Here is a 12,017-nt window from a genome sequence, read left to right on the forward strand (position 1 = left end):
TTTCTTTCTAATTAATGTTTCCAATAAATTACAGTTCTCATGCAGTTTACTTCTTGTATTCAAGACAGATCAAAATGTAGGCAAGAGTCTGAAATATTTTGTAAAATACACTTTGAACAAGTATAACATACACAGATACTATGACATGTAGATAGGAATAAGAGACAGACTTAAAACCAGAGAACACACTTTCTCTAAAGAAACGGCAAGAAATGCTTAAGAAGGGTATTGTAACTGAAAATGTTGAGCACGACACAACAGCTTAGTGATTAACAACAGCTTAGTGATTGAGTAATTCAATGACATTTTTTGTATTGTTTTACAATATGCAATATTCTACATGTTGTTTTGCTCTCCAGGAATATCTGTAAGCAGCTTTTACCTTTCAATATTTTGTAGGGAAACACTTTAAGAGACTTCACATGGCAGAAAATGATTTCAGCTTGTTCACAGATAGAATTGCTGTAGCTTGTAATGCGTTGTTTATGATTGCAAGAGTATCTTGAAATACATTATTATTGAATAATATTGTTGGCAAAGTTCAAAACTAGGAGAAATTAACAGCTGTCTTTTTTTTCTTTGTTATTTGATGCTCTAGATATCAAACCAGAGAATCTCTTAATAAGTCACAATGATGTTCTGAAGTTGTGTGACTTTGGTAAGTTCAATAGATGGATTTCTTTTTACCTTTTCAAGGCAAATCTCTTGCAGTGGATTTTCTTGCCTTAGTGTTTAAAACCCTTTTAGTGGTCGTTACTGAGGTTTGTGGAAATTACTTTAATTTGAAAAATCTATAGGCTTAATTCGCTTCCTTTGAAATACCGTGTTGCCATATCAATGGAAATGCTGCACTTGTCTCTGCCTTATTTGATAGGGTTTTTACTAGCACTGGTACTGGCACTTAAGAAAGAACAGCACAGATGATAAACTGATGAGAAGGCTAGCAAAACTATAGATTTATCTGGCCTGCATATTAAAAGAAAAGATGGTTCTTGTTTTTTAAAGACAAAATATATTCTTACATACTTTTTAAACCACTGGCTTTCATGGACTGTTAGGTATACAGTTACAGATCAATTTTTATAGTTGTATTAATCAAAGAATCGTGTCAACATATGATTAATGGCTGAAGGATAGAGTCAGAGTGGTACTGGTACTGTTAACTTTCGTATTTCCTGACTTATCAATAGTCAGCTTTAAGTCTTTGAAGAATCAGCACCCAAGTACAAGACAAACTTTGCCCATGTGAGTAATCCCCAGAAGACAGCAGGGTGGCATATACACTGTTCCAACAATCTCTATTTTTATTCTAAATGCTACATAAACACAGAATAAAATATTGTTCCCTCTAAAAAGCTTACAGTTTGGCTTGGTGAAATAAAATTCAATTCCTTGCTGCTACCCAAGGGCACTTTTCATGAGAGCACTTTGAAAGCTGTCGTTTCAAACCTCTGCGATTTTGAATGAAAAGAGGAACCACTGAAAAAAAAATAATAAATTGCAGTAGGTTCTTAGGAACACAGAAAAGGCATTTGTCTTTTGCAGCGTTGCTTATTTCTTTCAATCCTAGGGGTATTTTTGCCTAAGCATTCAGCACCAGCAAGCGTTCCAGGAAAAGCCTTAGAATATTTGGTCCACATGAGTTCTTTGAACTGAGGGCATCTGACAGCACACAGTGGTGCTGTTGGCGGTGCCTGCGGTGCCTTGGCCCTCTCTCTGGCCAGGGACCTACTGCCGGCCCCTACGCAGCCGCCCTCTCCTGCCAGCTTAGGCCCTTCGAGTCCCCCAGGGTTGCCGGTGCTCTGGCGGGTGGCAGGGGCTGGTGGCGTGCCCGTTGCCCCCGTGGCTTCAGCTTTGGTTGTCTGGGGGAAACAATTGCTGCCTCTTGCAGAGCTTCACATCCAGTCGACAGACAGCACTTGCCCTTGACTAGTGTGTGCTCCAGTCAGGACAAATCGTGTCATGAGGAGGAGCATCCCATGGTAGTGCTCCCTTCCTTCCTGCATCTTTGTCCTCCTGAGAGCGAGGTTCGCCACTCAAGCTGGCACGTGCCATCAGCTAAGCAGTCCTTGTGCACCAGAATGTGTGTCAGCAGCCTTTGTGCTTCGCACTGCAGAAAAATGGAAAGCCAAACAAGCTGTACAATCATGTTATGGACAGCAGTTTTCTCACCAGATAGAGGTAATGTGAATTCTGTCAGTGGAGACAATCTGTCTTGTCCATAGGCTTGCTCATGTCATACCCTCAAGGCAGATTCTCCTGCTGTTGGAAAAGAAATGCAACCCAAAAGTCCTTCTGGTGCTCAGCAGAGCCGTAAGGAAGAAAATTGGAGGAACTTCTGTTGTTGTTGTTCGCATGGATTAGTCTGGATTTTGCTTATAGTCTTGGACTTCATTTCAAATTCTAAGCAATACTTAAAATTTGGGATCGATTCTAATTTTTAGCCGTGTTGCTAATTGACATTCCTGTTAATAGCTTAAGTTATTACTGTAAAAATCAAAGATTATTACTGTCAGAGAGATATTATCCACAAGAATGTTCCTTGCACACATACAGATTGGGATGTAAGAGTTTGCCTTCTAACATGATTTAACATATGTTACCTGCCTACCTAGCTTCATTTCTTGGAACGCAAGTACTTGTCACATACAGTGCCACATTCCTCATGTGACAGCAACAAATGCAAGTAAAAGGTCTGTGCATCAATCCCAATGCAGACATTGCAGTAATTGGGTGTTCGGGAATAGCCCAGTGGACAGAACAATTTGACTAGAAAAAATAATAATAAAAAATAACAAGATAGTTCTTCGTAATCCTTGTGCCATGTTCTGTACATATCGTACCAGGAAAAATGGGGTTGAATGTGGTGCTTGCCTGGACACATGTTGTGTGGGTGTCATTTCTGCCAATGGAAATGGGAAAGAGAACAGCACAAAATGCCGATTACAGCAGATGCATCTGACTTGTTAGAAATTGGTAGGCATTCTGTTTAGTATGCTTGCTGTTTCAACACCAGGGCTTCAGAATTACTTGTTTTAAAAATGGCTTAATTTCTGTATGATACATGAGCACAGAAATCATGAAACAGGGCTGGAAAAGACCTCAAGAAATTCTCTAGTTCTTCCACCTACTCAGAGAAATGATTAAGCCTGTTTGTGTCATTCCTGACAGGTTTTGCTTAGCTTATTCTTGAAGATCTCAGTAATTCATGTTCCTTACTGTTCCTAGGCACCTATTTAAGTCCTTGCATGTCATTAGGAGGTTGGACTTAGATAATCTTTGAAGGTCCCTTCCAACTGAATTATTCTATTCCTTTAATGTTAGAATTCTTTACATTGTCTAACTTAATGTGCCTTATTTCTCTGTAAGAAACTGCCAGTCTTCTGAACTCCTTTTTCCCTCACACCTTTTACCTTGACATCTACCCTCCTCTCCTCAGAGTTGTTTAAAGTCCTTTCTTGAAATCTCATTTTTATTTTCGTTGTTTGCCTTCCTTGCATTGGGATACAAGCTCTGTTGCTTTCATAGTTGCTCTCACCCAAATCACTTTCCATGTTCATGTTCTGATCTGTTTCTTCTTGCTGTTCAGAATTTGGTCTAGTCTTCTGCCTAATTACCTTCTCTTATGTTTTGTGTCAAAAATTGTACCCAATACCTCAGCACAGTGTGGAGGTAGGGACAGTAAGCTAGCTCTGCCACAACAGGAAAGTAGCAATTGTCCTGTTAGAAAGGTTTTATGCTTTCTTGAACTATCAATTCTGCCCATCATCTTTCAGCATGGTGATATACAGTCAGAGCAGTAGTGCATCCATAAAGTGGTTTCTTACACGCCTGACAATATCTAGATGCCACTGACTTGCTGATGCTCTGGTGCTAGTGGGCTGGTGCTGTACACTACCACATGGGCTGCTGTGATGTGATCATTTGTATCCTGTCGCCCTTTTATCTTTCTCCCATCATTCAGGCTGAGGCTTCCCAGTTTTGGCTGTCCCATTTCCTCAGGATGGCTCTTGGTAATTTTCCTTCTCGTTTTTAAAAGCACAAATCAAAGATTTTTCACTGACCAGATTAATCAGATGGGCCATGTAATTTGAAACAGAAAGAGGGCTGCCTAAGCAGTTCTAAATATAGCAATGTTTAGAAATTTACCCAAAAGTTAAGTTAGTTTTAAGTAATTAAAAAAAAAAAAATCCTTTGAAGTTTTTTCTCTAGCAGCATCAGTAATGTTCAGCAGCACTGTGAGAACGGATGAGAATTATTCTTATTTTGAGGTGACTTTGAAATACCTTTTCATCATTGTACAGTCCTTTCCATTTACTAACTCTTGAAGGGAGAGGTATCTTAGAATTAACAGCTGTAACCTACGTCAAAAACAAATTTATTGTTTTCTCAAGCCACTAGTCCAATAAAATAGTCTCTGTACCCAAACCTTTACTCCAATTTGGAGTAAATTAGTGTACCCATGGGGAGCAGGTGGGGCTGGAGTCCTTCACTAATGCTGCCAAGTGAGATACACTTTCAGAATACTAAAAATCAATCAATAAATAAATGACAGCCTTACAAGCATAGTTGTGTGGGAAAATCACTTTTGGCAGCTTCTGCATAAGAACTCAGGAATAAAGAAAAATGACTGTTGCATTTAAGTAGCACTTATTGATTCTGAAAATGAAATTATGCTTTAACCTCTGCAAAACTTTGTACTTTTTATTCTTTTTTCATCGCTCATGCAGTAATGGAAGGACTCCTAGTGGTTTCACTGAAGTGAGTTTTTGACCAAGTTTTAGTGCTACATCCCAGTAAGGAAGCATTTAAAAAACGTTGGTTCTGCATTTCAGTCCCAAAAGTTTGTTCCAGTTTGAAGTCAATTTCAACAGCAGAGACTTGCTGTTGAGATCTGTCTGACCTCTTACCTTATTATTAATTGTTGGAAAAACAGTAAGATGCTTGATACTTTACCAAAAACAGTGCTGTCAGCTGCCCTAGAGTACTTCTACATGAAGAATCTAGTAACGTTGTAACTGTGCTGCTCAGCTCACTTCTTATAAATGGAGGAAAACGAAAACAAAATTCAACTTACTACTGGATTTTTCAGTATATGCACTCTTCTCACTGTTGATCTTGTTAATTGTTATATGTTAAGACAGAAGTTGAGTTTTGATACAACTGAAAATAAGTTGACAGTTTTTTGATTCTTAATAGAATGATGTGGAGGAGGAAGTTAATTTGGACTTGCTTTCTGATCCTAATTCACTGAGAGCCTTGTTATCAGTACAATGCTAAAGCAGATGGGAAGCTGACACTTGTGGAGTGACCTAAATGCAGAAATAAAGCCGTTTTTCTGGTCTTTGGTAGAGTCCTGCCTTTTGTAGTTTGGGAGAGATTGCCCCATTTTTTGCCAAGAATAACACATAGCTGCTTGACCACATGAGAAAATGGAATGCAGTGAGACTGTAGTAGTTAAGATCAATGACTAACATGTCTACTTGTTGCATATATGGTAAGTTTCTATTGTTATGAATCCTCTTCTGCAAACAGTATTTCACAGTGAAATTTAGTGGCAATCGCTCAATAACATACATGGCATACTGACTGTAACTTTTACCAATCTGTTCCGTTATAGTGAAGTCCCAAACATAATGGCAAAACACCATAGATTTCTGAGGACATTACACAAGTAAAGTAGTCATTAAAGCCGACATTCTGACTTTCAGTGTTGTATCAATAAAAGGTTGTGTTTCAGTGGTGAGCAGCCCCTGGAGACATTCTGTGCTAAACAATTTATTTCTGTTTAAATAGATGTGACCTCTTACCTCCAGAGTCATTGGGGATATGCATATTTACTTAAAATTGAATACAATCTTTTACACTTGTTTTGACAGGCTTTGCTCGTAATCTATCTGAAGGAAGCAATGCTAACTATACAGAATACGTGGCTACCAGATGGTACCGCTCACCTGAACTGTTGCTTGGGTAAGTACAGTTTGTAGAGCAACCATGATAAATCTTGACTGATACTTTGCATTTTGTCAAGCACCTTTTGTAAAATTTGCCAGTGGAGAACTGTAGTTGATTTAAAGGGAAGATTTCAAAAGACTTCCACATTGTCATCTATGCTTGTTCATTTCCAGTAGGTTGGCATGAATCATTGACACGTTCCCCTGTCTTGAACTGAATGGTATTTAACTGACTGAAAGATGAAGCTGAATTATCACAAGCCTACTTCAGATGCTCCTCCCCCTGACATTCCCTTCGAAAGATGTTTGTATGGTAGTCCTGTATTCTGAAGTGTTCATTTTGTTAGCCTCATGTTGGATATTGTATAGTATTGGCAGTGCAGCTTTCACCATGTTACACTCCTAGTTGTCTTTATCCTTTAGGTCAGAACTATGGTTTGGCTTTCATTCCCAGTTGCTCTTTCCCAGCACTGCTGAAATGGTAAGAGGAAGAGTACTAGCTTCTTAACTTTTTATAAGTACCACCTCTTAAGAACACGAGAGTGGGCAATTCGAAAGTTTTCGAAATCAAACAGGCAAAGCAGAGGGCTGGCCTGGATGAGCAGGGATCATCTTCTAGAGCTTAGGTGGAAAAGGAAAATGTATGGACACTGGAAGCAAGGTCTGGTGACATGGGAGGACTACAAAGATGTTATTTCCCGTTGTAGAGACATAAGTCATGGCCAGAGCTCAATTAAAGTTGATGCTGGCCAAGGACTGTGGGGGACAATAAAAAGGGCTTTTTTAAAAATACATTAGCAACAAAAGGAGGACCAGAGAGAACACTGGTCTGTTACTTGATGAGGATGGTCACCTCACAAATAGGACTGTAGACGAAGCAGACATTTAATGCCACCTTCTCCTCTGTCTTTAACACCAGTGATGGGCACTGGGACTCCTGGAGCCCTGAGTTGGAGGACCATGACAGCAGGAACAATAAACTCCCAGTCAACTCCGAACTTGTGCAGGATTTGTTGCTTCAGCTGGGTGCACAGAAGTCTGTAGGGCCTGATGGGATTCATCCCAGGGTACTCAGAGAGCTGGCTGATGTCATCATGAGACCTCTCTGAATTATTTTTCAGTGGTTTTGGGAATCTGGAGAGGTCCCAGTCGACCAGAAGCTGGCAAATGTTGTCCCAGTTTTCAAGAAGGGCGAGAAAGAAGACCCTGGTAATTATAGGCCTGTCAGTCTCCCTTCAGTGCCTGGTAAAATTATGGAGAAGATTTTTCTAGGAGTTTTTGAAAAACACTTGAAAGACAGTGTAGTCATTGGTCATAGCCAACACAGAGGGGAAGGTCCTGTTTAACATAATTTCTTTTTATGACAAGATCACCCACCTAGCTGACCAAGGGAAACCAGTTGATGGAATCTTTTTGGATTTCAGCAAAGCTTTCTGTACTGCTGCTTGCAGTATCCTTTACAAAAGTCCAGCTTGAAAAATACATAATACAGTATGAAGAATTGGCTGACAGGCTGGGCTCAAAGGGTTGTAGTGAATAGGGTTACATTAGGCTGGCAGCCAGTCACTAGTGGGGTTCTGCAGGGCTTCATTTTAGAGACATTCCTCTTGAATGTTTTTGCAAATGATCTGCATTCAGGATTCAAATGCATACTAAGTAAGTTTGCAGATTACACAAAAATGAGAGGAACCGTTCACTCTCTTGAGAGTAGAGAGGCTTTCAGAGAGATCTTGACAGCCTAGAGGGCTGGGCAGTCACCAGCTACATGGAATCTAATTAGCAAGTGCTTTGGTCTACATCTGTGACAGGGCAACCCTGTCTGTATGGACAGACTGGGAAACGAGAGGCAGGGGAGCAGGCCTGTGAGATGGGAGACAGGGGTTCTGGTTGACAGCAAGTTGAATATGAGCCAACAGTGTGCCCTGGCAGCCAGAAGGGCTAACCATACCCTGGGGGCATCAGGGACAGCATTGCTAGCCCATCAAGGGAAGGGATTGTCCCACTGTGCTACGTGCTCGGGGTGTCACCTCACCTCACCTCAAGTACTGTGTGCAGTTTTGGGCACCACAACATAAGGAAGGCATAAAACCATGAAAGTGTGTTGAAAGTAGGGACACAAAGATGGTGAAGGGTCTAGAGGGGAAGGTAACATGAAGAGCAGCTCAAGTCAGTTGGTTGTCACACTGGTGTTGGATGTGAAGGCTTCCCACCCGCGGCGTGACTCAGCGGATGAGCGCAGAGGCTTTCCAGCCATCCTCACCCAGCCGTCTGCTCCCCTGAGCTCCCCCTCCACGTTTCCCACTCCCGCAGAAGCCACGGCAACCCCAGGGCTCATCCGGCTGGGGCACGGCCCGCAGGCTGCTGCCCTGTCCACAGAAACTCCCAGCAGAGGATGCATCTGCCCTGGGCACGGGGCAGCATTTCAGGTCTTCCACACCATCCCTCAGTCTTGTCAAGATTTTTCTGTCTGCCACAGTATGAAAAGGACATCAAACTATCAGAGAGCGTCCAAAGGAGGGCTACAAAGATGGTGGGGGGTCTAGAAGGCAAGGTATATGAGGAGTGGCTGAGGTCCCTTGGTGTGCTCAGCCCCGAGCAGAGCAGGCTGAGGGGAGGCCTCATGGCGGCCTGCAGCTCCCTCAGGAGGGGAGCGGAGGGGCAGGCGCTGAGCTCTGCTCTCTGGGGACAGCGACAGGACCCGAGGGAACGGCATGGAGCTGGGACAGGGGAGGGTCAGGATGGGGGTTAGGGAAAGGGTCCGCATCCAGAGGGTGGTCGGGCACTGGGACAGGCTCCCTGTGGAACTGGTCACGGCACCGAGCCTGGTAGAGTTCAAGGAGTGTTTGGACAATGCCCTCAGACGTAGAGTTTGATAAAAATCAATTCTTTTCTGTGATGCTGTGGGAATCCAGGAGTTGGACTTGATGATCCTTGTGGGTCTCTTCCATCTCAGGATGTTCTGTGATTCTATGATTTTTCAACTGGTCGGGAAGAATTTGTTGAAGCAGACTACATGAATCATTTTATTAAAGCATTGAGAAGTTAGTTTCACGTTGTTTGTGGAAGCAGTAGTTGCATGAGTCGCCTTATAATTTAATTTCACTCTTTTATTAATCTGTAAAATTAACATTTTACTACTTCACAGTGTTTAACAGATTTTCAAATATTGCTTGGACAAATTCACAGGACCTAAAAGGGCAAAAGTAGTTGGAAATGTACTTCTTGTGGTCTTCCCATTGCTATCAAATTTACAGTGTGTTTTTCTATACTGCATGAACACTGATAAAATGCAATTCCTGAATATATAACATATACATATAGGGATATTCTAGAAGTAAGGAATTGGCAGCCACAGGAGCAAACAGAAAGTACTGGCCACTTATATTCTTTAACCAAAACGTTGCATGCTGCTGAGAAACAGATCTTTCTTGGAACCTTTAGTTAGCACTGAACCAAAGAACAGACATTTCTTGAATGTGTAAAGCATTGGATAATAAATATTCTTTCAATAAAGTCATACCAGTATTCCCAGAGCTGTGCTAATCTTAATCAAATTGGTATGCAGTTGTGTTGTTATATGCAGAATAGTATGTAAAAGTTGCTGTTAAAAACCTCAAAGCTCAGGTTTTCATATTTTGGAGAAGACAGATGTAACTAAACTTCCAGCAAAGTGTGTACGTGTATACATACAACATACACACTCTCACAACTTGGAAAGAAAGCATCAATCGTGGCCTTTTCAGTTTTACAGTGTTTCACACTTTGTCTATAATCTTAATTAAGGTTTAAGAGGAAAGACATGAAAAACATGACAGACGTGATATTAGTATGACCTGCAGTTTTCAAAACTATTTGATTAACAAGGAAATTTATCAGGAATCACGTCTGCATGTAATTGACTAAACTTGATTAGCTTGTAGAGGAAGGGGACGGGGGTATGTGTATGGTATGTGTATTCAGTGCATATGACTTCAACTTTGCTGGTGTATGTTTTTAATGCCAAGTTTTTCTGGCTTAGCATGATGTCTTTTTCTTGGCAATCCTGTTCTTGTTTCGCAATCATCCATCCTCCCATTTTACCAAATCTTTATAAACATCTAATAGTGGAAAGTCTTTCCAGCATTATTAAATATTTATATTTTACCTTTTTTTTTTTCAAGTTTTAATGTGTCCCAGAGAGGTTTCTCTTTTGTAATAAAGTTCAAATACTTAGATTTCCTGAGGAAAGAAAATGCTGCCTAGTTACTCACAGAACATCCAAAATCTGCTCACTTTGAAGAGCCTCAGGTAACCGTTAGTGGAGGGCTCTGTACTCCTGGATGACAAAACATTGCTAAAAGCTAGTGGATTTTAGCATAACATATTTCTAGATGATAATATGTTTTGGAGAGTCTAAGTTGTGCAGCAGTACATTACAGTACTCCTGATTAGTAGTTATCAGGAGTAACTACTTCTATTAGAAGTAACAGGAGTTATTTCATTTCTCCAGCCACCTAATTCTTGCATTGCTCGCCTGTTGTGCTCTGGAAGATGGATTGTGCCAGTCAGTAGAACATGAATCTGACATGAGTCTTGAATCTGACTTTCCAAATGAAATTGTTTGGTCTTACTCTGCCTCTTCATAAGAAATTAGTGTTTTCTGTTTGACTACGGAGCAAATAATGGAAACTTCCTAAACAGTGATTCAGGTTACTGTATTTGTGTTAGCATGGAAAGGTAATGGCCCTGTCTAAAAGGAGTTTTAGCCCATTCCTCAGTTGAAACTCTAGCTCATTCTCCAAGGCCCTGGGCTACAACAGCAGCATACCTTTTTCCAACTTCAAATCTTGCTGCTCAGAAGCGTGCCTTTTAAAGGGTTGCAAATAAATAATAGCTTGTTTTACTGTCATAAAAAGGTAGGATTTTTTAGTTAGATGCTCATGCTCACAAACTGGTTTGCTAACAGATCCTCAGTTTGTCCATGGTCATTTCATTGTCAGTGGTCTATTTCAATGGGGGCAAACTTTGAATTTGTGACGATTCCGTTTGTCTGGGGACTGCAGTGTCTCATGGCAGATTCAGAAAGGCAAACAGTTCTTGAAATGTTGGTGTCCCATTTCAGCCTTCCTGGCTACCTTCAACTCCTGCAGTGCGCATCTCAGTGGGCCTGTGATTTCACCTAGGCTACTGTCCAGCTAGAAAAGCTCTCTTGCCTTAACCTAACTAAACTATCTCAAGGGTTACAGCGTCCTCTGATCAAGTGCCCTCCCCATGAAGTGAAGTAACTGATCATGAGTGGTTGCAAGCAGGGAAAAGTCTGACTTTTCTTCTTTAATCTAAGGGTATGCTCTCCATAAATACCTTTATCCATCAGCATAAGGAAGGAATAAAGGGAATAGATTTAGGATAGGATTTATCAGCTGCAACTCCAGGAATAGGCAAGCCAGCTGTAACTTGAAAATGTCCTGAAACAGAGGTTGAGTCGTCGGATTGCAAGTTTCAGAAAGAAGAGAATCAATGAAGTATGTTTTCAGTTTAGTGTTTCTTCCTGTCTTTATTCTTGTTTATTCTTTTTATATGCTTTTTTTTTGACCTGAGAGGAATTCCCCCCCTCATTCTGCCCAAAACCTTGACATCCAGAAGAAATTCTTGGCACAAGTTGAGTGTTTACAAAACAGCTTAAATCTGTCAAGCAAGAACATGGGCATACAGAAAATGAGGTGCTTCGGAGCACTAAAAGCCAAAAGCATGTAACGCATTAGCTGTTGCGTGATAGAGATGGGCTGCTAAAGAAGCTGACCAAGGAGCAGAACCGTAGAGGGAGAATCAGAAACTGTCCAAAAGGATTCTGCTTCTTCAGCATTCGTTGCCGTCAGTCTGCAGGTTACAATAGTCCCTCACCCTCTCCTCCTCATACAAACATCCATTTTCTGTATTACAATTTTCTGCCCTGTGTATCTTAAGTCTATCATTTTTCCTGACCATAGCATCCTTATTGCCTGTTCTTCCCTTAAATACCCCTGTATGCAGTCTCAAGAAAAGCTGTTGCAGCCCTTTCCAGTGTAATATGCACACCACTGAGCC

At 41.1% G+C, this 12,017-nt stretch overlaps 1 protein-coding gene across 3 annotated transcripts in view; it reads left to right on the top strand.

The window, feature by feature from the left end:
* The window catches only part of CDKL5 (cyclin dependent kinase like 5), a 130,649-nt gene that overhangs the window by 78,119 nt on the left and 40,513 nt on the right, over positions 1-12,017 (top strand). For all 3 annotated transcript variants that reach the window (XM_082779582.1, XM_082779584.1, XM_082779583.1), the window contains exons 7-8: positions 599-658; positions 5,880-5,970. In XM_082779582.1, coding sequence (XP_082635708.1) covers positions 599-658; positions 5,880-5,970 — 151 coding nt within the window. The remainder of the gene's footprint in view (positions 1-598; positions 659-5,879; positions 5,971-12,017) is intronic.

The sequence above is a fragment of the Aythya marila genome (genome assembly GCF_965140915.1).
Source record: "Aythya marila genome assembly, chromosome: 1".
NCBI lineage: Eukaryota > Metazoa > Chordata > Aves > Anseriformes > Anatidae > Aythya > Aythya marila.